Source organism: Pistacia vera, unplaced genomic scaffold (assembly GCF_008641045.1).
Source record: "Pistacia vera cultivar Batoury unplaced genomic scaffold, PisVer_v2 Contig40, whole genome shotgun sequence".
NCBI lineage: Eukaryota > Viridiplantae > Streptophyta > Magnoliopsida > Sapindales > Anacardiaceae > Pistacia > Pistacia vera.
Window position 1 is genome coordinate 1,166,125 of NW_022196224.1, and position 22,375 is coordinate 1,188,499.

A 22,375-nucleotide genomic window follows, 5' to 3' on the forward strand; every position below is an offset into this window, starting at 1 on the left:
CAAGGGTATATATGTTATGTTTCATACTATGGCTTTATGTTGACGTCACTGGTCCGACTCATCGGTTAGACTGTCCAACCTAGGGACTCGACCCTTGACTAGGTTAAGGCCTAGTCTGAATATAAAAACATTGCTTGAATCTTCCACGTATATATCAACCTCCACCGTTCACAGTGTTGTCATTTCATCACTAGACACCCAATTATCACATCATATATCATCTAATGTTGGCCTTTGATGTTTTCATCATCAAGTTGTTTTTATCTCTTTGTCCATTTATCTATGCCCTTTAGCTAAATTGATTAATTTCAAGGTTAAACTCATCTTTGAACAGAAACATAAGTGTATTTGTACATTGATCGACAATACATATTTTTGTGTATATATATAAAAGAAAGGATTTTTTTTTTTACTTAAATTGAGACATTAATTTTCAGTCATGAATATTTTTCAATTAAATAGATTTAAAAATGAATTTAAATCTATGGCTGAAAATTTGTGTAAAACATTTTAAGTTAAANAAGCCTTTGATTTCACCCTAAAAATATTATTAGTTAATAAGAGAGACCAAGAGCCTACTTCAAAAATGACAAGCATTATATGTGTTCATTTCTTCATCTTCAATTTCAATCTTCAGTTCTTCATCTTCACTCTTTCAAATCTTCTAATCTTTGATGTGGATTGTAGTCTGCTTTGCCTCCACGTCGCTAGCCGTGTGGTCCCTCTCCATCCATTCAACCTTCATCTCCTCTTCGTGATGGCTCCCTTGGTTTGTGGTGGGTTTTATTGTGGCAGATGGTGGTGTTCTGTGGTGGCCTGGTGGTGGTTTGTCCAGTGTTAGGTTGATCTAGGGTGGACTGCAGTTGCGGTAGCTAGGGTTTCTTGGCCATATCGTAGGGGTGTGTTTGCTGGATTTTAAACTTATAGGGATTGATGGTAATTTCTCAAGGGTATATATGTTATGTTTCATACTATGGCTTTATGTTGACGTCACTGGTCCGACTCATCGGTTAGACTGTCCAACCTAGGGACTCGACCCTTGACTAGGTTAAGGCCTAGTCTGAATATAAAAACATTGCTTGAATCTTCCACGTATATATCAACCTCCACCGTTCACAGTGTTGTCATTTCATCACTAGACACCCAATTATCACATCATATATCATCTAATGTTGGCCTTTGATGTTTTCATCATCAATTTGTTGTTATCTCTTTGTCCATTTATCTATGCCCTTTAGCTAAATTGATTAATTTCAAGGTTAAACTTATCTTTGAACAGAAACATAAGTGTATTTGTACATTGATCGACAATACATATTTTTGTGTATATATATAAAAGAAAGGATTTTTTTTTTTACTTAAATTGAGACATTAATTTTCAGTCATGAATATTTTTCAATTAAATAGATTTAAAAATGAATTTAAATCTATGGCTGAAAATTTGTGTAAAACATTTTAAGTTAAATTTTTAAATTAAAAGATCTCATACATATATTATACACTTGCTTTAAGAACATTATGTTCTTAATTATTTCTTTCAAATTTTTTATAACTAATTAAGCTGAAAACTTAATTCTGTCTTATAAGAGAAACCTAGAGAGACCTATTTTGTCACCTGTAGCTCGAACATCCTTTTGGACTTGCTGTCTATACTCTTTGAAACTAAACTTTCTATACACTGCTGGCTTGCTGAAGCTCTCAATCACTGCTTCATGAGATGGACAATAGAAATATGCAGCTGAGAATCTTTCGACTTCTGAATGAGCAACCACTCGATGTTCAATGCTCTTGTACACTCCATTGCTCAATGCCTGCTCACATTTGACATATGTATATAATACCCAACTTATATATATACTCAAGGACTGTTTGAAAGATAATGCTATCGAGTAATACTGTAATGTTAAGTATCAACAATTAATCTGTCAAACTACCAATTACCATTGACTTCCTTACCTGAAATAAGTCACCAATGTTGATAATTAGAACTTCAGGATTAGGTTTAACACTAAGCCATTTTCCATCTTTCCTGAGCTGCAACCCTCCAACCTGGTCTTGATATAATATAGTGAGAAAATCACTATCAGTGTGAGGCATGAGGCCATAAACATCAAAAGATAAAGGACATGGAGGGTATCTGTTCATTCGAAGATAACTGGAGCTTGGAAGGCAATTGTCTCGAAAATAAGACGATTTGGCCCCCAAATTATGCCCTAAACACTCGGCCAACCTTTGAGCCAAACTCGCAGCTTTTGTTGCAAACAACCCAATACTTGATCTGATTTAGAGTAGCAAAATATTAAATAAGCAATTAATTTTAACAACACTTGATTGTATTGGATATAAGCTTTGTTCATTAACTTATTATATACATTAAGTCTGATAACGAATCGATAGATATAAAATCTGAATAAGAATATGAATATGACATGACTTTTTGAATATGAATATGAAATGACATCTTATCCATCTTATTTTTAAGGAGTTAAGATCACCACAAGAATTTCTCATCCAATAGAGAACGAGTAGGGAATGCAATTGTTGGAAGTTAGGTGGTGACATATCATCAATTAATGCGCATGGTCATCTCTCGTACATGATATGACTAGGATAAGGTTTGAAAATTATAAGCATATATAGTGACTTCTAAAGCTCTGAACGTCAACCTAATGTTTACCATGTACTTGTCCCTCTCTAAATTTAAGTTTGATGTCCCGTTTGGAATGTCGGCAAAAATGATATATGTGTGTGGCTTTTGTGAAGAAGCCCTATAGTTTTGGCCAATCCATAAGTAGACTAGTGACTCTCTCCACGTGATACGCTAGCTAGAGTCAAAAGAACATTAACACACTTCATTTCAAGCCAAAGGATGGCAAACAGTCTGGCAATAAAGGCAAAATAAAAAAGTAGGGTTGGCCTACTATTCCATTTGTGTGATTTGTCCTCTAAAGAGAAAGTTTGTAATTGATAAACTTTCTAAGTTTTGGTTCAATAATGGAACGATGAGTGTGTATTCTAGACCAGGAAAAAGAAGAAGGAAATAGAAAAAGTCTAAGTGTACAAGCGATTATGATAAAATATCTTTTCGGTGGTCATTATATGATGGGATAAAATGATGAATAAACTTTATTTTGTACTATTTATTAGTGTGTGTTGATTCATAAAATAGTGTTAGAAGTTATCTTTGTCCTGTATCATCAAGTTGGTAGATTGCTATGGTATATATATATATATGATTGAATTCTCTGTTCTCTCAAATTAGTTTTTGGGATTAAGTTAATTGCGGAAGGCAAATTTAAATGAAGAAGTATGGTTGCTTGCATCGCAAGACGTCCCAGTTTAAAGAATCTCAAGGTAAGAAATCCAGCGGGGAAGGCAAATTAAATGAAGAAGTATGGTTGCTTGCATCGCAAGAGGTCCCGGTTTAACAAATCTCAAGATAAAAAAATCTGGAGTCCCAGGTTCAAGTAAGGCATTAATTTGATTTTCAGAAGGATTAATATTCAGGTGTGGTATGTCATATTAATACTTACATCATCATGCATCCATGACATATGCATACATATAAATTACATTCATCAAGTAAATATATTAATGTGTCTGGATATATATACATTTTCTCGTTAAGTGATAATTAATAATTGTGTTTTAAGAGCTAAAAAATCACATGGTCAAATATACTGTAAAACAAATTTGCTTATTATCTTTCTTTTTTGGAATACCTAACAATATTATATGCAGCTTGAAGTTGAAATCAGCTAAATGCATGGGAGCCATCTACATGTATTATGATGGTATCTAGAGATGAAAAAGAAAATTAATACCATAATTTATTCATATAAGCATTTAAATTATCTTTTCCATGTTTTAGGTGAATCTTCCCTTGTTAACTTTTTTGGTGATAATTAAATAACCTACACATATATATAGATATAGATGAAATTAAATGCAAGTACCTGGTTCTGTTGCATTCATCCAATCTTGAAATATCTGTATGAGGTATGTGAAAAGCTTCTGACCATGAAAACTGTCTCAAACAAGTAGCCGTAGGGTTCCCCCAACGGTAGCTATTAGCTGATAAATTCATGAAGCTTTCTTCAGCCTTCTTGCAGAAGGGCTGATGGAACAATTTCTTCTGCTCATATTTCATGTTCTTTATAACTTTCTGAGGGATCCCATGATTCACAACTTGAAAGAATCCCCATTCACTCGCAGCTACAGCCATCTCCTTTCTGCACTTGTCAAAGTCCTCAGAATGCGAACCATCCTCGTCATTTTCCAAGTTCCAGAAATGCAAACGGGAAAGATCAATCTGTGGCAGTTCACAATATTCCACATCATCCATTCCAAACCAGCTTTCATCTGCTGCTTTCTCAGAAAAGTTCTCGAAGAGGGTAGGGTAAGTTTCTTGAAATGGAGGTTCAATAATGTCATCCATGGTGTCAAAGAGAGAGAGATGGCTCGGACAGTCTTCTCAAACCTTGGATTATGATCGGACCTGAAATGATTTAAGTGATATATATGACAAGAGCTATCATAAATTCACCTAGGCAAAGTGAAAATTCATTTTCTAGATTTTTATGTTTGTCATCTTTTCAGTACACATAGATGCTTGTAGTTAAAGTACTCATCCAATGATCTTTCAAGCTCTTTAATTTTATACACACATCTTGAATCTTGTCAGTCAGCCACATAATTAAAGAACACCTTTCTTTTACAATTATGTCTCAAACCCCTGCACCCGAATTCTCTATATATACATGCTTTTTGAATTAGTTATTAATCAGGTCCAATCTATTGCTGCAATTGGAAAATAATATGATGCAACACCTAATGATATGAATTAATATTATTATAACAACCTCCTTACAGTGATATAGTTAATGGTTTACAATCAAGTGCTGCTTTTTCTAGAAAGTAGTAGACTTGAAATATGGAATCCTATTGGTCGTAGTGCTTGCTTTATAATTAGGGTCTTCTTGTAATCATAACAAGATTGATTGCCTTAATTACGGGATTGATTACCTTTAATTAAGGTCTACACTATGTGTAAATTGCCTCTTTGACAGTGAGGCAACTACACTAAAGAATTGAAAACTTTCATTCTCATCAAGAGTTGGTTTTTGAAATTTCCTCATGCCAACTAAAAATATACAACCAAAAATAAACTGAAGATATCTGTATTCCAAAAGATTTCAGCATATCATACAAGTAATGGTGCTGTCTTATGCTTTAGAGGCCATGAAATCAAATTGTGTTTGGGAACACAGAGAGACAGAAGTAGTTGAATAATTCTAACAAAAAGTTTCGAATTTCCCTACCTGGGCATCCATGTGTATTTGTCAATGTCGGCCTGGAGCAAATCTTATAGCAGATATGTTTGGGACATGAACAATATCAATTCTTACCAACAGACCAGCATATTCCGTATCTGCGATTAATTTCTAAATCAATAAATTAACTCTATCATTGGAGAGAACTTAAAAACTACATTATTAAGCAAAGATTTTGGCATATTATGGAAAGAAAGAGACTATAGATACAAAAATAAACATGAATACTGCATGCAACTTCTCAGTGGTAATTAAGGGTGAGTTTAGAAATCACCCTCAAAAATATTTTCAAATAACTAGAACTGTTCTCCTTTCTTCTAGCTATTTTATAATATTTGATTGAGATAGACAAACACATTAGAAAAACTAGAAAAATACTGGGAGGATGTTTTGAAAAATAAAGCATGTGGTCAAATTCTCTTACAAAATCATTTTCCTAAGAGCTTTTTAGTGATTTTAGCTGTATTTGGATAGATATCTTTCTTATCATGACCTTATTGCGCAAAAATTCCAGGCCATGATTAAAATTATGCAATATTGTAGGCCTTTAGCTGGCTGGTATTTTGAAGATTTACACGTACGTACGTAACACAATTTGGGGATTTTGCTGCATACAAATACAAAGTACAAACATATATGAAAGTGAAACATTTATGCATACATACATATGTATATATATTTATACACACACATATATATATATAAGAGAGAGAGAGAGAGAGAGAGAGAGAATTATCACAGTGGCTCAGATGATCCTGCAAATGTTCTTTTGTAAAATGACAGTTGCTTCAGCTCTGTCATTCCATGGCACGGTTTTGCATAAACAATCACTGAACAAGCAGAAGCACGACAAACCTTTTTGTAGAAGCTCCTAGTTAGGTTGCTGTATATACAGAAGAAGAATATATGTGAATGAAATTAAGCTGAGAGAATATATATATTGTTAGCCAAAATCAAGCAACTCTTGATCGATCAAGCTTTGCTTGATTTTGGCTAACACATATAAAGCATAAACTTCAAAACATAACTTCATTTGTATATTAAAGAAAAAGGCATTAAGAAGAAGAAGCTATGTAACTTACATATAGCTACAAGAGAGGTTTGTGCTTGCGCACTCTATGAAGCTAGGGTTTGGGCAGTTCATGGGAATTTATAGAGTTGCGAAAGCTAGACTCTGCAGATTAATTGAGAACTTATGGCTGAAACACAGAACACGCGTCTAAAGAAATCATCAAAGAAAAGAGTGAGATGTATGGTGAAAGAGGCTTGAAAAGGCCTATGATTTTTGTTCAATTTGAAAAAAACTTGAAAAAAAGGTCTCTCTCATCGGCAATTCCATTTGAATCTCATTCAACCAATTAAGTCTCAATCATCTTTTTAATTAATTATTCACTCTCTTAAAAGTCTCATAACAATGCATTATGAGTTGACAATAAATAGTACACAAAAATGATTTGCACCAATAATGTTATTTAGAATATAAATTAATTAATACATCATCAAACTTTGCCACACCAAAAATCTAGCATTACCACTATTAGGCATGCATCTCCTCACCATTAATAATCAATTATTCTTTTGAAGATCGGCTTCTAATTCTTGTGTGCTAAAATTTGACACCGTAGATACAAGGGTCACATCTAATTCTTCTATTCAAGACCCAATTAAAATGAATGATTAATCATCTCAAGTACTTGGAGGCTAGGGCTATATCATTTGGATATTTTGGAATTTTAAACCATACAATCTTTGCCAAGTAATTTCATATATTGAGAGATAAAAACACTCTCTTTTTTTCTCTCATTTTCTTTGTAACTTGTATAAAAAGTACGCACAATGTTGAGCGTGCTAGTTTGCGCGCATCTGCAATGGGGGCAAATCAAGTGGTTTTTTTTTTTCCGGTTCTTTAACCACTTTTTTGGTCATTTATGATTTTTTGAATATTCATCCAACCCACACACACACACACACTAGTCTGCACGCGTCCACAACGGGGGTATGTCAAGTGGGTTTTTTTCCCGTTCTTTGACCGCTTTTTTGGTCATTTATGATTTTTTGAATATTCCTCCAACCCAAGGCATAATATCATATATAGGGAAAAAAAAACCACTTGATATCCCCGACTAGTCTGCACGCGTCCACAACGGGGGTATATCAAGTGGTTTTTCTTTTTCTAGTTCTTTGACCACTTTTTGGGTCATTTATGATTTTTTGAATATTTCTCTAAGCCAAGGCATATGTATACTAGTTTGCACGCGTCCACAACGGAGTATATCAAATGGTTTTTCTTTTCCGATTCTTTGACCGCTTTTTTTGGTCATTTATGATTTTTTGAATATTCCTCCAACATATATGTGTGTGTGTGTGTGTGTGTGTGTGTGCGCGCTAGTCTGCGCACATCCACAACGGGGGCATGTCAAATGGTTTTTTTTCCAGTTCTTTGACCACTTTTTTGGTCATTTATGATTTTTTGAATATTCCTCCAACCCAAAGCATAGTATATATCTGTGTGTATGTGTGTATGCAACGGGGCATATCAAGTGGTTTTTTTTCCCGGTTCTTTGGCTGCTTTTTTGGTCATTTGTGATTTTTTGAATATTCCTCCAACCTAAGGCATAATGTGTGTGTGTGTGTGTGTGTGTGTGTGTGTGTGTGTGTGTGTGTGTGTGTGTGTTGACATTGTGGGTGGAGTCTTTGCCATTTTCGGTTCGAAGAAGGTGGCTTTTTGGTTTTTGTCGCCTTTTTGGGCATGTCTTCTAGCTTTCTAGGTTTTGCTCCTAACCCGGAGCATTATCCCGAGGTAGGAAGAGATTTTTGTGTTAATACATAGTCCTATATAGACTAGTTTTTGGGATAATAACCCAAGGGTTTGTTCTGAGGTAGGCTGGCAACATTTTATAGGACTTTTGTACATTCTTTTTCTCTTTTCTAATGAAAGCTTACTTATCCAAAAAAATATATTAAAAAAGTGTAGTTTTTTTCTTGCATTCTCTTCGTAACTTGTATAAAAGTACTATAAAGTGTATTATGAGCATTGCTTTAATATATACAAGGAAGGGAGAAAAATTTGAAATTAGAGACTGTGAATGTACATGGATTGTATAATTGTGTTTGTGGCTAGCTTGTCTATTATTATAAAGTAGCATGCCCTCATGATATCCAACATTTGATATTTGGTAATAAAGCCATAACCCACAAGATGAGGCAATTAAAATTTTAAATTGCCATGTCGGCCAAATCACCGTATATTTGTGTATACTATAATGTATGTATGCATGGTGATGGGATCATTAATTAATCAAAGTAATTTTCCAAGAAGATAATGTCCGTATTGGGTGCATTTGAAGTACTAGTTTTTTACAAATTATGTATGAATATCTTTAACATAACTATACTGAGTTGATTGATCTTCTACTAGTGCTTGGTTGCTGATGGTTGTAGGGTTATGTAGTGTTTGTTTGCCTGAGATATGAAGTATTGTGCTAAAGAAGCAAAGTAAATGGAGTATTTTTTATGATAACCCACAAAACCCTAAAAACAAAGACAAACATCATCGATAAATACAAGAACAGAAGGTATCGACATTGCAATTGCTTGCTACCGACCTCCTCACTTTAATGAATAATTAAAAAGAATCACTGCTATAATCATTAGTAATATTGGCAACCAAAAGAAAGATTCCCCATGGATAGTCCATGAATCTAGTCCCATCTCGTTGGATGAAATTGTTTCATCTCTCTACTGCAAAATAAAGTTGAAAATATTTAATTTACATAAATATTTTATGTGAAAAATGAAATCTTACCCAATTAGAGCTTGAAGATTGAAAATGTTAGTAGTAGTTAAATTTTGTAACTTGAATCACAAAAATGAATGTTCAAAACTTGATAAAATGGGAGTATTATTTGAAGTTTGATGTTAATTTTGTGACTATTAATAACATAATGGTAGTGGAACTAAATTGCATCATTAGGCCGACGCATCATATATCTTATAGAAAAACACAAAGACCTAGCCGACACATTTTGGTGAAGCACATAACTTTAGCTAGGTTTGAAAGTTCATATGTGACGTTGTTGGGAACCTTTAGTTGGCTCAAAGTAAAGTAGTTAATGGCAGGGACCCATGACCATGACTTCACTATCATTTGTCAAAGCACCAATGAGGTGTTATACTTCACAACTGATATTCGACCTCACCTAAATTGATTTGGGTTGCATACAATGAATCTAATTTCAGGATTGCTATAAATTTTGTTTATGATGTAGTCCATGGTAGGCAATCCCAACATTTTATCTTGATAGTCTTTTTCTCTTCTACAATGAGTAAAAGACATGTTTTGACCCAAAGATTAGCGAAATGGCAAGTTTTTACTATTGGTTTCATATACTCCAGATTTTCATACTTAAAGTAACACCGTTAGTAACTGTGGTCTCTTGCTTTTCTATGATGAGTAAATGACATGTTCCTACCCAAAGATTAGCGAAATGGAAAGTTTTCACTGCTAGTTTTATATATTCCAGATTTTTACACTTAAAGTAACACCATTAGTAACTATGGTCCCTTGCTTTTCTATGATGAGTAAATGACATGTTCCTACCTAAAGATTAGCGAAATGGCAAGTTTTCATTGTCAGTTTCATATATTCCAGATTTTCACACTTAAAGTAACACCGTTAGTAATTGTGGAATTCTGACATAGATGTAAAGGATGATATTACCAATCTGTCCTCATATCTTCTTCTTTTTCATCTCCAACCACCCAACCATTACCATTGCCACTGCCACCTAGCCCTTGAATCACCCCATTGCAAACCACTATCACAACTGTCCAAACCACCACCATAGCCCATTCCAAACCACCACCACAGTCAACCAAACCCCACCCCCTTGCCCAACATGGAACTTGAATCACATCAACATGATCCCTCCCCCAAACCCCACCCCCTATGCCACCACCACTACTACCACATCCTACTGCACCAAATGCATTTCTAACCTAGAAATCAAAATCATTCTCTAAGTCTCTCAAGATGATCAAAATCACAACTTTTTACAAAAAATAATAATAATAAAACCTCGGGCTAAAATCGCACCATTTCAATAAAACAAAAAAAAAAAACAAAAACAAAAACAAAAACAAAAACAAAAACAAAAAACAAAAAACAAAAAAACAAAAAACAAAAAAACAAAAAAAAAACAAAAAAAAAATACAAATACAAAAAACAAAATATAAAAAACAAAAAACAAAAAAGAATAACAAAAACAAAAACAAAAACAAAAACAAAAAAAAATATAAAAAATAAGCACAAAGCGATAAATTGCCCCAAACCAAACATAGCCAACACCAATTGCACCCAGGGTGCTCCCTTTTGTGCACACAAGCCTGCCCAGTGCATAACCCCCATGCCCAAGCCAGCATGCGCCTCACCTCCCAACACGACCAACCACAAAGCAACCTTCCCCACAAACGGTAATGAGCAATTGATAAGAACTTGAAAATACATATTTACTTAGTGGTTTATGGGGATTGTTTGTGAGAAATTAGGCTTAATTTGGTAAAGTTGCTTAATATTTTCATAATTGTCTTTTATGGGATCACAGATGTATTTGAGTGTTTTTTAGGTTAGTAGTGTTAAATGTTATGCTCGAATGAAGAATCATGTCAGCAACGGAATGAATGACAAGTAGGAACAAACAGATCGAGAATCAGAGTTGAATTGAAGAAGTTATTGAGCTTTGAAGTATATTGGAGTCTCACACTGACTAGGCATACTCAAGCCTTCTGATTTAGAAGAGTTAAGCCCACCTTAAATTCTATCATGGTATCAAAGCCTAGGTTCAATTGAGTTGAGTGCTTGACCAGCGGGTGAGAAGTTAAAGCCAGCAACTACCTCTACTAAAACAGGTATGACCCAACATATGGGCTTGATCGTGAGGGGGAGTGTTGGAGTCCCACACCGACTAGGCATGCTCAAGCCTTCTTTTTTATAAGAGGGGGTAATCCTCCCATTCAACAAGACCTTATTGGGTGAGAAGTCAGACCTACCTCAAATTCTATTAGTAAGGAGGAGATTCTAGATTACGTTCCAGTTTGAGCATGTCTCAGTATTTTAACAATAACTTGAGTTGTAGACCTTGGATTAATACGATTCTTTAACTGTTGGAAAGCTGATTCAAAGAGCTATATTTCATATAGTTACACTTCTCCAGATTCTATCGTTATCATGCTAAAAAATCATCATCTATGAAGTGTTAAAGAATGATGCGAGATTTGAATTGAAGAAGAGGAATTTATCACCATGCCGTAACACACTTAGTTTAGAATCAACCATGCGCAGCATAGTGCTGGGGCATAGTCACAATAGCTAAAAATCTTTACTCCATTTTTTACTAGGAAAATAAGGTTTAAGAGTCCTAAACTAAATAGAATAAAGGAAAACAAAATCCAAACCTTGTGGGATATAAATAGAAGTCTTTAAGCATTATTTTAGGTATTCTTTAGAGAGAAGAAGAGAAGAAAAACCTGTAGAGAAGAAAAGTGACAGAATTTATGGAGCTTTGATTCGCAATATAGAGAAGTTCTTCTCGTTTCTTTCTTATAAACTCATGTTGATTGTTTTAATAAAGATGATTGTTTCTTTCATGTTTATTATAAACTAATTTTATTTTCTAGGGCTAAGATATAGCCCAATCTCTTGATTATGTGTTGATTTAGTTATGTTGATTTTTATTAAGAATTCTTCCCAAGTTTTACTATTATGCATAACGCTTTTGATTCTTAAGAGCTCAAGAATTGAATGCTTAATGGGCTAGGTTGAGATCGAGAGATGATATCTAGTTGGTCTACGGTAGTAAAACCATAAGTTGAGCGAATGTTAGAGATAGGTTACCGCGACTTGTGAGGTTCTGCTAAACTCTATAAAGCGTAATGACCTCCAATTGCTTAAATCTATTAGAGATAATTCGGGTTAGTAATTAAGGGTTAATTTGATAATTGTTCAAGAGAAAATTATTGGAAATTTAGAGAGTTTGACCTTTAGGAAGAGTTTAATGGAATTAACATAAGTTATCAATACATATGAATAAGAGTTGGTGTGAAATATATGCCATAGGTCTAGTCATCTTGTATTAAAACCAAAGATTTTTTTAGTTGTTTTCTTTTCAGTTTTCTTTTAATTTCAATTGTTTATTTTTTTAATTTAGTTTTTTCTTAATAAAATTTGGATTAATGAAATTGTAATAGGATAGTTTAATTTGGTAATTGATAATAGTAATTCCCTTGGGTTTGATATCCATATTTATACAATTTATTACTTGTACGATTTCGTACACTTGCGAAAATCACATCAGCAATGATTCCATAGTGAGTAGCGGTCGGTGATTTGGCAATGTAGAAGGGTGGAGATGATAGGGTTTTTGATGAGGGAGGTTAGAGGATGTGTTTGATGGTGTCACGGCGTTCCAACAACACCAGAAGCAGGTCAATTTGGTTGGCAATCGTGCGGTGGAGGAGGTCAAGGGTGGTGGTGCAAATCTGGTGCCATTGGGCTAAATTTTGGTCAAATGGGGGTTGGGGGAGTGATTCTTTCTAGGTTTAGAGGATTTTCCAACAAGGAAGCAGTTGAAGTGGTCAAGGATGATGTGAATGTTGAAGAAGAGGATAGAGGTAGAGAGTAGAGACGGAGAGGAGGTGGAGAGAAATTTGAGATGTAAATTTATTTTGACGTTTTAATTTCAAATTATAGTAAATGACCATTTTAAACTTTAATTGTTAAAAGAAACGAAACAGTGTCAATATAAGGGTGAAAATCTGGAATATATAAAACCAGGGTTGAAAACTTGCCATTTCGCTAATCTTTGGGTGGAAACGGCTGTTTTAAAACTTGACCCGTTGGGAAACCCGATCTACTGCCTGAATTTCGGGTTGGCCAATCCAACCAGTTGAACTGGTGACATCATCATATTGAAGTCAACAATTAAAAAAAATGTAAAACTTGAAATTTTAAAAAATTCAACAACACCATTCAATAACAATCCCAACATGACATTATGTTGTGTTCATATGATTATAAATTAAATTACAAATTTCAAAAAGATAGTCACATAATAATTAATAACAAAATCATTTGGTGCAAGTGTCTTTTCTTTGTCCAGTCTCCATGTTGATTGAGCTTCACACACTAGCATAGACTATTAGTTCTATACCATTTCAAATACCATTAGCATAGAACACTGCATGAAAACCAAGAAAAATTCCAGTGTTAAGAGGGAAATGATGCCTCCAAAACTAAAGGCAGGATTGGTTCTAAATGAGAACCCAAAAAAATCCAACCACAAAACCACTCCAAAAAATGTTCTAAACTCTTTGTTAAAATATTTGTTTTTCATGTTTCGGTAAAGTTTTAGAGTTTAGACATGGATCTAGAGTAAACATGAGTTGTGATTTTGTTTTAGATGTTTAATTGTGAATCTTGGTTTTGTGGATTTCAAAGGGGATGTTGAACAATTTCATGGTTTATAAGCAATAGACGTTTGGTCTATATATAAGAAGAATGACTCAGTGCTTCTGTATAAAGACAGACAAACCTGTAACTGATTTCAAAGTCTTCATTTCAATAATCAAAAGCAAAATGTGTTATTTCATGAAAACTTTTATACAGTGACATGGACTAAAACTTTGCTATATTACTAATGATGAAATCCAATAGAAAAGGCACAAGCTGCTGGTAAGGGATGGGCATTGCTTAGTTACCTAATGCTTATCAATCTTATACAGCAATTACCACAAAGACAAAAACTATTTTATTTCAAAACCTATATATGTAAAACAGTCTCAAGTGAAGAGAAGAGTAAAAAGAACTCACTTGCAATTGAACTTCAGTGAAGAGAAGAGTAAAAAGAAAAAAGCATTTTAGGGTTTAGGCATCTTTGGAGATGAAAATGGAAGATTTAGAGAATTAAAAGAAGATGAAGAATCTATCTTGCAAAATCAGTGAAGAAGATGAAGAGAATTTCCCAAGTTTCAATCGCCGTTGTTAAAGTTGAAGTTAAAGAAGATGAAGAAGATTTGATTTTGATAATGGAAGGATGCTTGCTAGTGGCAAAACTGATATTGGAGATGAAAATGGAAGATGCTTGCTATTGTGCTGGCTCGACTGAAAGTGAAACTTAGAAACAAAATGGAGAATGAAACTGCAAGGTAATTAGGATTACGGTTTTTTTTTTTTGGGGGGTGGGGGGGGACCAATTTGCACTGCACCACCAGTCCGAAGCGGTTCTTTAGTTATTACCGATTGTAATATTAACCCGGACCAGAGTCGAGCCTGAGTCCCGATCGGACCGGCCGATCCGATCCGGTTCGGGTTTTAGAATGATGGTGGGAATATGTTTGTTCTTCTACAATTGTATAATTGATGTAGAGGAAATAAATCTAATTATGCAAAGATCAAATAACCCTCACACCAATCTTGGAAGATATCATAAAATTTGTGTTTTGTGTGCGAAGAAGAGTAGGGTGGGGCGTGTGGTAAGTTAAGAAAAAAGAAAAAAAAAAGGGGATTATTTAGTACTTTGCTGACTTGATCATGAATCTAATGAAACAAGAGTAAAGTAGCGTCTACGGCAAAGCAAAATCTATTCAGAGTTTCTGAGAACTGCATTTGTAAGACGAGAAGCTGTTAAATTGCTATATTTTAGCGTAAGAAGTATAGGAATAAACTCAGTATATATCACATCATGTGCAAAGAGCCGATGACAACATGTTATTCATCATCCTTGTAAGGGTACTCTTCTGGAAGTTGCTTCACAAGTTTAACCTGCAGCTCGTATGCATCATCCCCTCGAAGCACATCCCGGATCCAAGTGACTTCAGTCTTCATTGACACCTGGAAAGGTGAAAATTCAGACCACAATAAGTTGAACAAATATGGACCATTCCTCTATTCAATTCAACACAATTAAGCCTCATTCCCTTTATCAAAAGGACTCGATTATTTCATAGGATCTATATTTTGTTAAAGCAAAATATATTCAGACACAGAAAAAGATCCTAAGCTAGAAACTTCAGAAATAAAAGATAATTTTAAAGTAAAAGGTCATTACAGTAACAAACACATATACTGTTTCTTCATCTCAAATTTAACATACAGGGCAGGATCAAGGAAAGAGATGCCTCTACCACAGAAAACAAAGTAATATCACAGGTTAAGAAGTTACCAACATTCACTACCACGATAAAGAAAAGTTTTAAACAAAATCGTTTGAAAACAGAGGACCTTGTGTTTCCAAATAAGTCATAGTCAGGAATGTTGGATTCACCCACTAGCAACATCTTGCTTAGCATATAACAGAAAATATTAATAATTGCAAATGCTTAGCTGTGCGATTAACTTTATATGATAAGCTCCACCAGTGAACTAACTCTTTCAGGGATCAGTTAAGTCTTAACTCTTACAAGGGTAGGGGGCATGTAAGAGACAAAAAGACTACATATTACAGTGCACCAATAGAAAATAAAGCAATCAAAGAAATCCCGTAAAAGGGAAGGCGTGAAAGGATGTGCAAGAGAAAGGTGGCACTCACCATCTCCAGGGCTCCTCTAATGACTCCACTCAAGATGTTGCAATAGTAAAGACCTTGACAGGTATCAGGGAGCTCAACAAAATCCACCAGGGGATTATCTTCCAAAATTATACTGCAACTTGTCCCATCAACATCCCAGTTGGTCACTGATGCAGTAACCCCTAAGAACATTTTGAAACCCACCTGTACAGAAGCATTATCAGGTCTAAAAGAGAGCCTAATTTATGCTAAGAAGAGGTAATTGAGAAAGTACATCAACTGCAACCATACAAACATGACTCAGCAAATATAATAGAGGGGAACCAGTCAAATAGGTTTCAAAAATATTTTAGAGATTGCGTAACTGTTTAATATATCATATGGAGATGCATCCTTAATCTTAAGATATACTCGCTAGCAGTAACAACTTTTGCTACAGCAGCCCAAAGTTCTGGGTTCTAAATGTGTCTACAGTTGCTGAGTGCTTACAAGAAAAGTGCAGAATAAACGAGTTAACTTTAAACTTATGTCAGCAACCATCCAGCATCTAACAGAGCACAACAAAATTGAAGCCACCCTAAATTTTAAAAGAATAAACCTCTGTTGTAATTACAGAGATCATATTTAACTAAGTTAAAGTGAAGCTCAACAACAGAAGTTTATGTCAGTCCATTATGAATCAATTAAGCATAATTATGCATGCATCAAGACAGACAGAGATCAGTACACATAATTCACTCTCCACAAACAGACTTTGTGTATCCACCCCTAATTAGTTTGGAGACGGTATATACTGTTAGAAGTATATAATAATTAATATGAAACAGAAAGGAAAAAGAGAAGGATATTAAAACACTGATGTCTATGAGCAATATCTGTAAGGACATTGACAAATTCTGGAAGATATAGTACGACCAATTTTGAATTTATATCAAATCTAGTTATTACAGTAACCTTTGCAATCACTTCCGCAGTCTCTTTGAAGTCAACACATCTAGAGACATTAGATTTTGCTAGAAACTCGTCAATCAATCGAATTCCCATATTGTAGCCCCTGAAATGAAATCAAATTCAAATGAACATGGGCTGAAACTCAGTATCCTAGAACTTCCATCAGACACTACAACATAAGCACTTACACCAGTCAGTAGTATAAGATGATTTAGCTTAATTCAGATTTGAACTTAAGATAAAAATATACTGAAGTCCCCACCTATTAAAACAAATCATTTAAAACATTTACCTACCAGTATTATTTTAATCAATTTTTACTTTCTGCTCAAATGCTATAGCATGTACATAACAAATTCCGACCAAACCACAAAATTCTTATTATTTTACAAAATTTAACTTCAACATTCAATGCTTAATTTAGCTACCCAGTATGTGCATCAGCATAGTTTAATTACATTATATTTTATATTTCATAAATGAACAATCTCTTCAAAACCTTCAACATCAATACCTCACTTAAATTTCAAAAAACAATGGGAAAATCAAAGTAAATCAAGAAGCGTACATTTGATCAAGCTGTTTGTTAACTTCCTCAACCTCTTCCAGATCCGTCAGTAACTGACGCACAGTCGCGCCGTAAGTTAACGTAAAAAGCTCAGCATTCTACAGAAAACGAATTCGGAAGACGAACAATTCAACAAACGCGATTTCACGAATCAAATTTTAGAAGCTTCAGAGTAATTAAATCGAACGGTTACCACGCGTTCCACGTTGGCGAAGATCGCATCACCGGATCTAGGACCGACAGGCGCCATGTCGGATCTAAAGAGAAAACAGAATTTCCTTATTTCGCTATATGCTTTAAAAATTAAAGTAAAATGAAATAAAAGAAACAAAAACAAGTGAAGCCAAAAAGTGTACCAACAGTGGAGCTTAAACGACTTGTCTTTGCTTGCTTTCTTCTCCTTCTTCTTCGGCTAGTTTGGATTGAAATCAACTGACTGAATTGATTCCCTTGTTTTCTTAATTTCTTCAGCTCTTTTTCAGTTCATATCAATTTTAACGCGTTTACCTTTTTTTTTTTTTTTTTTTTTTTTTTTTTCGGGTTTAATAAGATGGATTTAACAGACGTTAGTGAAAGTGGGCAACAGTAAGGGAGTTTTCAGTGTAAGGACCAAAATAACCATGCTTTCCCCTCCAGAACACCGATTTCAACACCCTTTTCCGCAACACCACTATCAATTCTTCAATTCCACCGCCTAAATATGAACTGACACGAGAGTATTCTATAATCATCTAGGCTATGGCTCTTCTTTAGTTCGTCGATTGGTGGGTGGGAAAACACTATGGAGATGCATACAGCAGAGTGAACACTGTGGACTTAACATCGTCATATCACAATGGCAGCAAGGATGGATAGTTGAGACGGGAGCGGAGTGCAGGCCGACAGTGAGGTGGGAGTGACGGCGAGGGGGTGCTGGCGTCTGGTGGGGGCCAACGGTGACCGAATAAGGTGGGGTGGTTGAACTACGGTGAGATGTCGAGGCTGGGGTTTCATTTCCTTTTGTTTAGGTGCATTTCCCCTTCTACCCTTTATCATCTATTCCTGGCTAACGTGTGTTAAAATCTGAGCGTTAATGACTCCATGCTGTCAGAATTGTAACTGCAGGATCTTGATTACTAAACCGAAAGCCCACGGGTAAATGCAATTATCTATTTCAAAATGGGCCGGTTTTTTTTTTTTTTTTTAAAAAAAGCGATTTATAAGTTTTACCCTAAATTTAAATTGTTTAAGAGTTGTTCGATTCCTTCAATCTTGAAGAAACAATTATTTTTCTAATAAGAAATATAGACTTCTTTATTCAAATAATTAAAGTAAAAATCTATATATTTCTATAAGCCACACATTTATTGAGTCTTTTTTTTTTTTTTTTTTACATATGAATATAGACAAACTAAAAATAAAAATATTAAGGGATTAAAATATTATTTCTTATTTATAATATTTTTAAATAAAAAGTTTGTTGAGTGAAGCTTAAAAGGTGTCGTATTGCGTCTAATTAATACGCTGTCGTTTTGGTGATAGCTCAAGTGACAAACCTCGGCCATTGGATTCAGCCTGATCTGACGACTCTAACTAGCCCAACAAGTCAAAGTATAAAAAGGCAGCAAATCTAAGAAATAAACAATAACTGAAATCTTTTCTTCTCTCGTGTTTTAGCAACACAGTTAGGGTTCTTATTTTTACTCTTATCGAATATTGTAATCAAGTCTTAGGTTCTTGAGAATCTTGTTAGCAGAAGTTTTAGGTTGATCTTCTGGTGTAGGCATTCAGTTTTTGGTTTGCTTATTGTGATTACAGGGAGGTTTGAGTGGTTGTTGTAACGGTGTGAGATGAGTGATTTGGGTTGTGATTTGAGTTGTACTTGTAATACTTTGATCATTATAGTGCAGTGAGTCCCAATTTGCTTGGAGCTCAATGTGGATGTAATTTATTCCATTGGAATAAGTGAACCGCGGTAAAAATCTTCTGAGTTCTTGATTGTGTTCTTGATAGATTAAGTCTTATGATTGTGTTTGTGAGTGGTAATTGTTAGGTTTGAATTCTGTTTAATCTTAACAGTGGTATCAGAGCGAGATTAGGGTTTTTTTTCAGTCTGATTTGAGTGATTCGTGAAACCTAGGGTTTATACAAATTGGGGGTTTCTTTACAATTAGTCAAATTGGTGTCTTAGGGCTTGGAAAACCTTAGAATATTCGATCAATTTCGTGAAATTAATTCGAATTCAATCCTAACCACGATTAGGGTTTCTGTGTCAATCCTAAATCCAAATAGTAACCCGTCACTATGACTACTACAAGAGTTGAAATCACCCAATTCGATGGGAAAATTGATTTCAATAGTTGGATGAAGAAAATGAAGGCGTTGTTATCTTATAACAAAGTAGCCATCGCACTGGAAAAGGATGTAACCAAATGGTCAGAGGAGAAACTGAAAAAGAAAGCAGAGCTGGAGGAGGAGGCGTACAACCTGATCATTATGAACCTCTCCGATGGGGTCCTATGAAAGGTAGACGGTTTTGAAACTCCGATAGCGGTATGGGGTAAACTCGAATCCCTTTATGCTTTACAGTCTGCTCCAAATCTAGCTTACTTAAAAGGTGTTTTATTTGCATATAAAATGGATAACTCTAAGACCATTGATGAAAATCTTGATGAGTTCTTGAAACTGACCCAAGTGTTGAAGCGTACAGATCAAGAACTCGGAAACTCTAGTTTAGCTATGATTCTGTTGAACTCATTAACTGAAGATTACCAAGTTGTAAAAAATGCCCTACAATACACCGGTACTGTCCCAAGCGTGGACTTAATAGTTTCAGGATTAAAAGCTAGAGAGTTAGGGATTAAAGTACAGAGAAGAACTAGTAGTAACCTATTTGTTAAGGGAAAGAGTGATTTTAACCAGATAAGCAATTTTGTCCAGTCTGATAGTGGCCCTAGGAATAAGAAAAAGGGAAAACAAAACCGGAAGGCCAAAGGAGAAACCCGAAAGTGTTTCTTCTGTAATAAGGTTGGCCATTTGAAAAAAAAAACTGTTATGCCTGGCTTAAGAAACAGAAACAAGGGAACACTGAAAGCAACCTAGCAACCTCTAAGTCCAGTTTGGAAGAATATGAAGTTCTAACTGTTTCTAAAACAAAAAAAATAAATGATTGGGTGATGGATTCTGGGTGCTCATTTCATATGAATCCCAATAAAGATTGGTTTCAGGACTATGAGGAGAATAGGTTAGAAACTGTGTATATAGGGAATAATAATGCCTGTAAAGTTGAAGGAATAGGCAGCATAACCTTAAAACTAAACAATGGTAAAACTGTCAAGTTGACTAAAGTAAGGTATATTCCAGAATTAAAAAGAAACCTAATTTCATTAGGTATTTTAGATGAATCTGGTTGTAGTTATAAAGCTGAAAATGGTTGCCTCTATGTCTATAAAAATAACAGTGTTTTGCTTGAAAGGATAAAAAGGAATGGCTTGTATATTCTGTCTGGATCCTATTATTCTGACTGTTTAAATTCTGCTTTGGTTTCTACTAACTTGAATGCTACTAAAAAATGGCACTTAAGACTAGGCCATACGAGCCAAAAGGGCATGGACATCCTCCATAAGCAGGGCCTGTTTGGTAAGGACCCAATTGAACCTCTTGAATTTTGTGAGACCTGCATCATGGGCAAGCAACACAGGTTAAGTTTCCAAAAGGGAACTCACCTGGCTGCCAACTGCTTAGAATATTTGTATCCTGACTTGTGGGGACCTGAAAGGGTCAAATCACATGGGGGAAGTAGTTATTTTCTGTCTATAGTAGATGTTTCAGTAGGAAGGTGTGGGTGTTTTTACTTACGACTAAGGATGAGGCCTTGAGTAAATTTAAGAGTTGGAAGGTCCTAGTAGAAAACCAAATTGACAAAAAGGTTAAAACTCTTAGTACGGACAATGGCTTAGAGTTCTGTAACTTGGAATTTGACTCTTATTGCTCTGAACAGGGCATTCTAAGGCATAGAACCGTTAGGAAAACACCCCAACAGAATGGGATTGCTGAACGCATGAATATGACCCTTTTAGAAAAGGTTAGGTGTCTTCTCTTCACCTCCAGCTTACCAAAATCCTTTTGGGGAGAAGCCCTTAACACTGCAGCCCATTTGATTAATAGGAGCTCCTCAAGTGCAATCTCTTTTATGTGCCCTGAAGAAAGATGGAGCAATAGGAAACCTAACCTAGGATATTTGAGGACCTTTGGGTGTGCTGCCTATGTGCACACCAATTAAGGGAAGTTAGAACCTAGGTTTCTTAGGTGTGTGTTTCTAGGCTACCAAGAGGGAACAAAAGGGTATATACTTTAGGAGAGGAGTGCTCCTGGGGTTAGGATAATTATCAGTAGGGATGTAATCTTTAATGAACAACTATTTCCTTGCAAAATCACTAACCCTGATGCAGGATCAGCAAGCAGTCATCCTATTAATCAGGATCAACCCGAGAGAGTTCAAATTGAGGTGGAGCCTGCTGCACCTCAACCTGACTTGGAGCAACTGGAAGCTGATGTTGATGGATCAGACCTAGATCCTGAGTTGGAACAAGAACAAGCTGTAGAACCTGATGATCACCAGGCTGACCCCTTAGCACAATACCAGCTAGCCAAAGACAGAAGTAAAAGAGAGATCAGGCCACCAACCAGATATTCCTATGCTGACCTAATCTACACAGCCCTAGTGGCAGGGGCCCAAGTTCAAAGGACAGAACCAGACTGCTATGAAGAAGCAATCAGATCCAAAGACAGAGAACAATGGCAAGCTGCAATAGAGGAAGAGATATTGTCCCTTAAGGTAAATGGAACCTGGTCTTTGGTTCCAAATCCCAAAGACCAGAAACTGGTTGAGTGCAGATGGTTATTCAAACTGAAGGAAGGTATAACCTCTTCTGACCCTCCTAGGTATAAGCCTAGGTTGGTAGCTAACGGCTACACATAGC

The 22,375-nt window shown here is 35.3% G+C and overlaps 2 protein-coding genes across 2 annotated transcripts; both read right to left on the bottom strand.

The window, feature by feature from the left end:
• Positions 1-1,505: 1,505 nt before the first annotated feature.
• Positions 1,506-6,440, bottom strand: LOC116141745 (gibberellin 2-beta-dioxygenase 8-like). The gene is made up of 6 exons (XM_031427233.1): positions 6,416-6,440; positions 6,073-6,216; positions 5,322-5,431; positions 3,957-4,498; positions 1,957-2,278; positions 1,506-1,811 (listed from the first exon to the last, which is right to left on the bottom strand). Exons 4-6 carry the CDS (start codon positions 4,436-4,438, stop codon positions 1,581-1,583), a joined length of 1,035 nt encoding a protein of 344 aa, XP_031283093.1. The 5' UTR covers positions 4,439-4,498; positions 5,322-5,431; positions 6,073-6,216; positions 6,416-6,440; the 3' UTR covers positions 1,506-1,580.
• Positions 6,441-14,961: 8,521 nt separating this feature from the next.
• Positions 14,962-17,850, bottom strand: LOC116141716 (trafficking protein particle complex subunit 3-like). The gene is made up of 6 exons (XM_031427200.1): positions 17,771-17,850; positions 17,608-17,671; positions 17,415-17,512; positions 16,850-16,949; positions 15,917-16,099; positions 14,962-15,219 (listed from the first exon to the last, which is right to left on the bottom strand). Exons 2-6 carry the CDS (start codon positions 17,662-17,664, stop codon positions 15,097-15,099), a joined length of 561 nt encoding a protein of 186 aa, XP_031283060.1. The 5' UTR covers positions 17,665-17,671; positions 17,771-17,850; the 3' UTR covers positions 14,962-15,096.
• Positions 17,851-22,375: the final 4,525 nt, after the last annotated feature.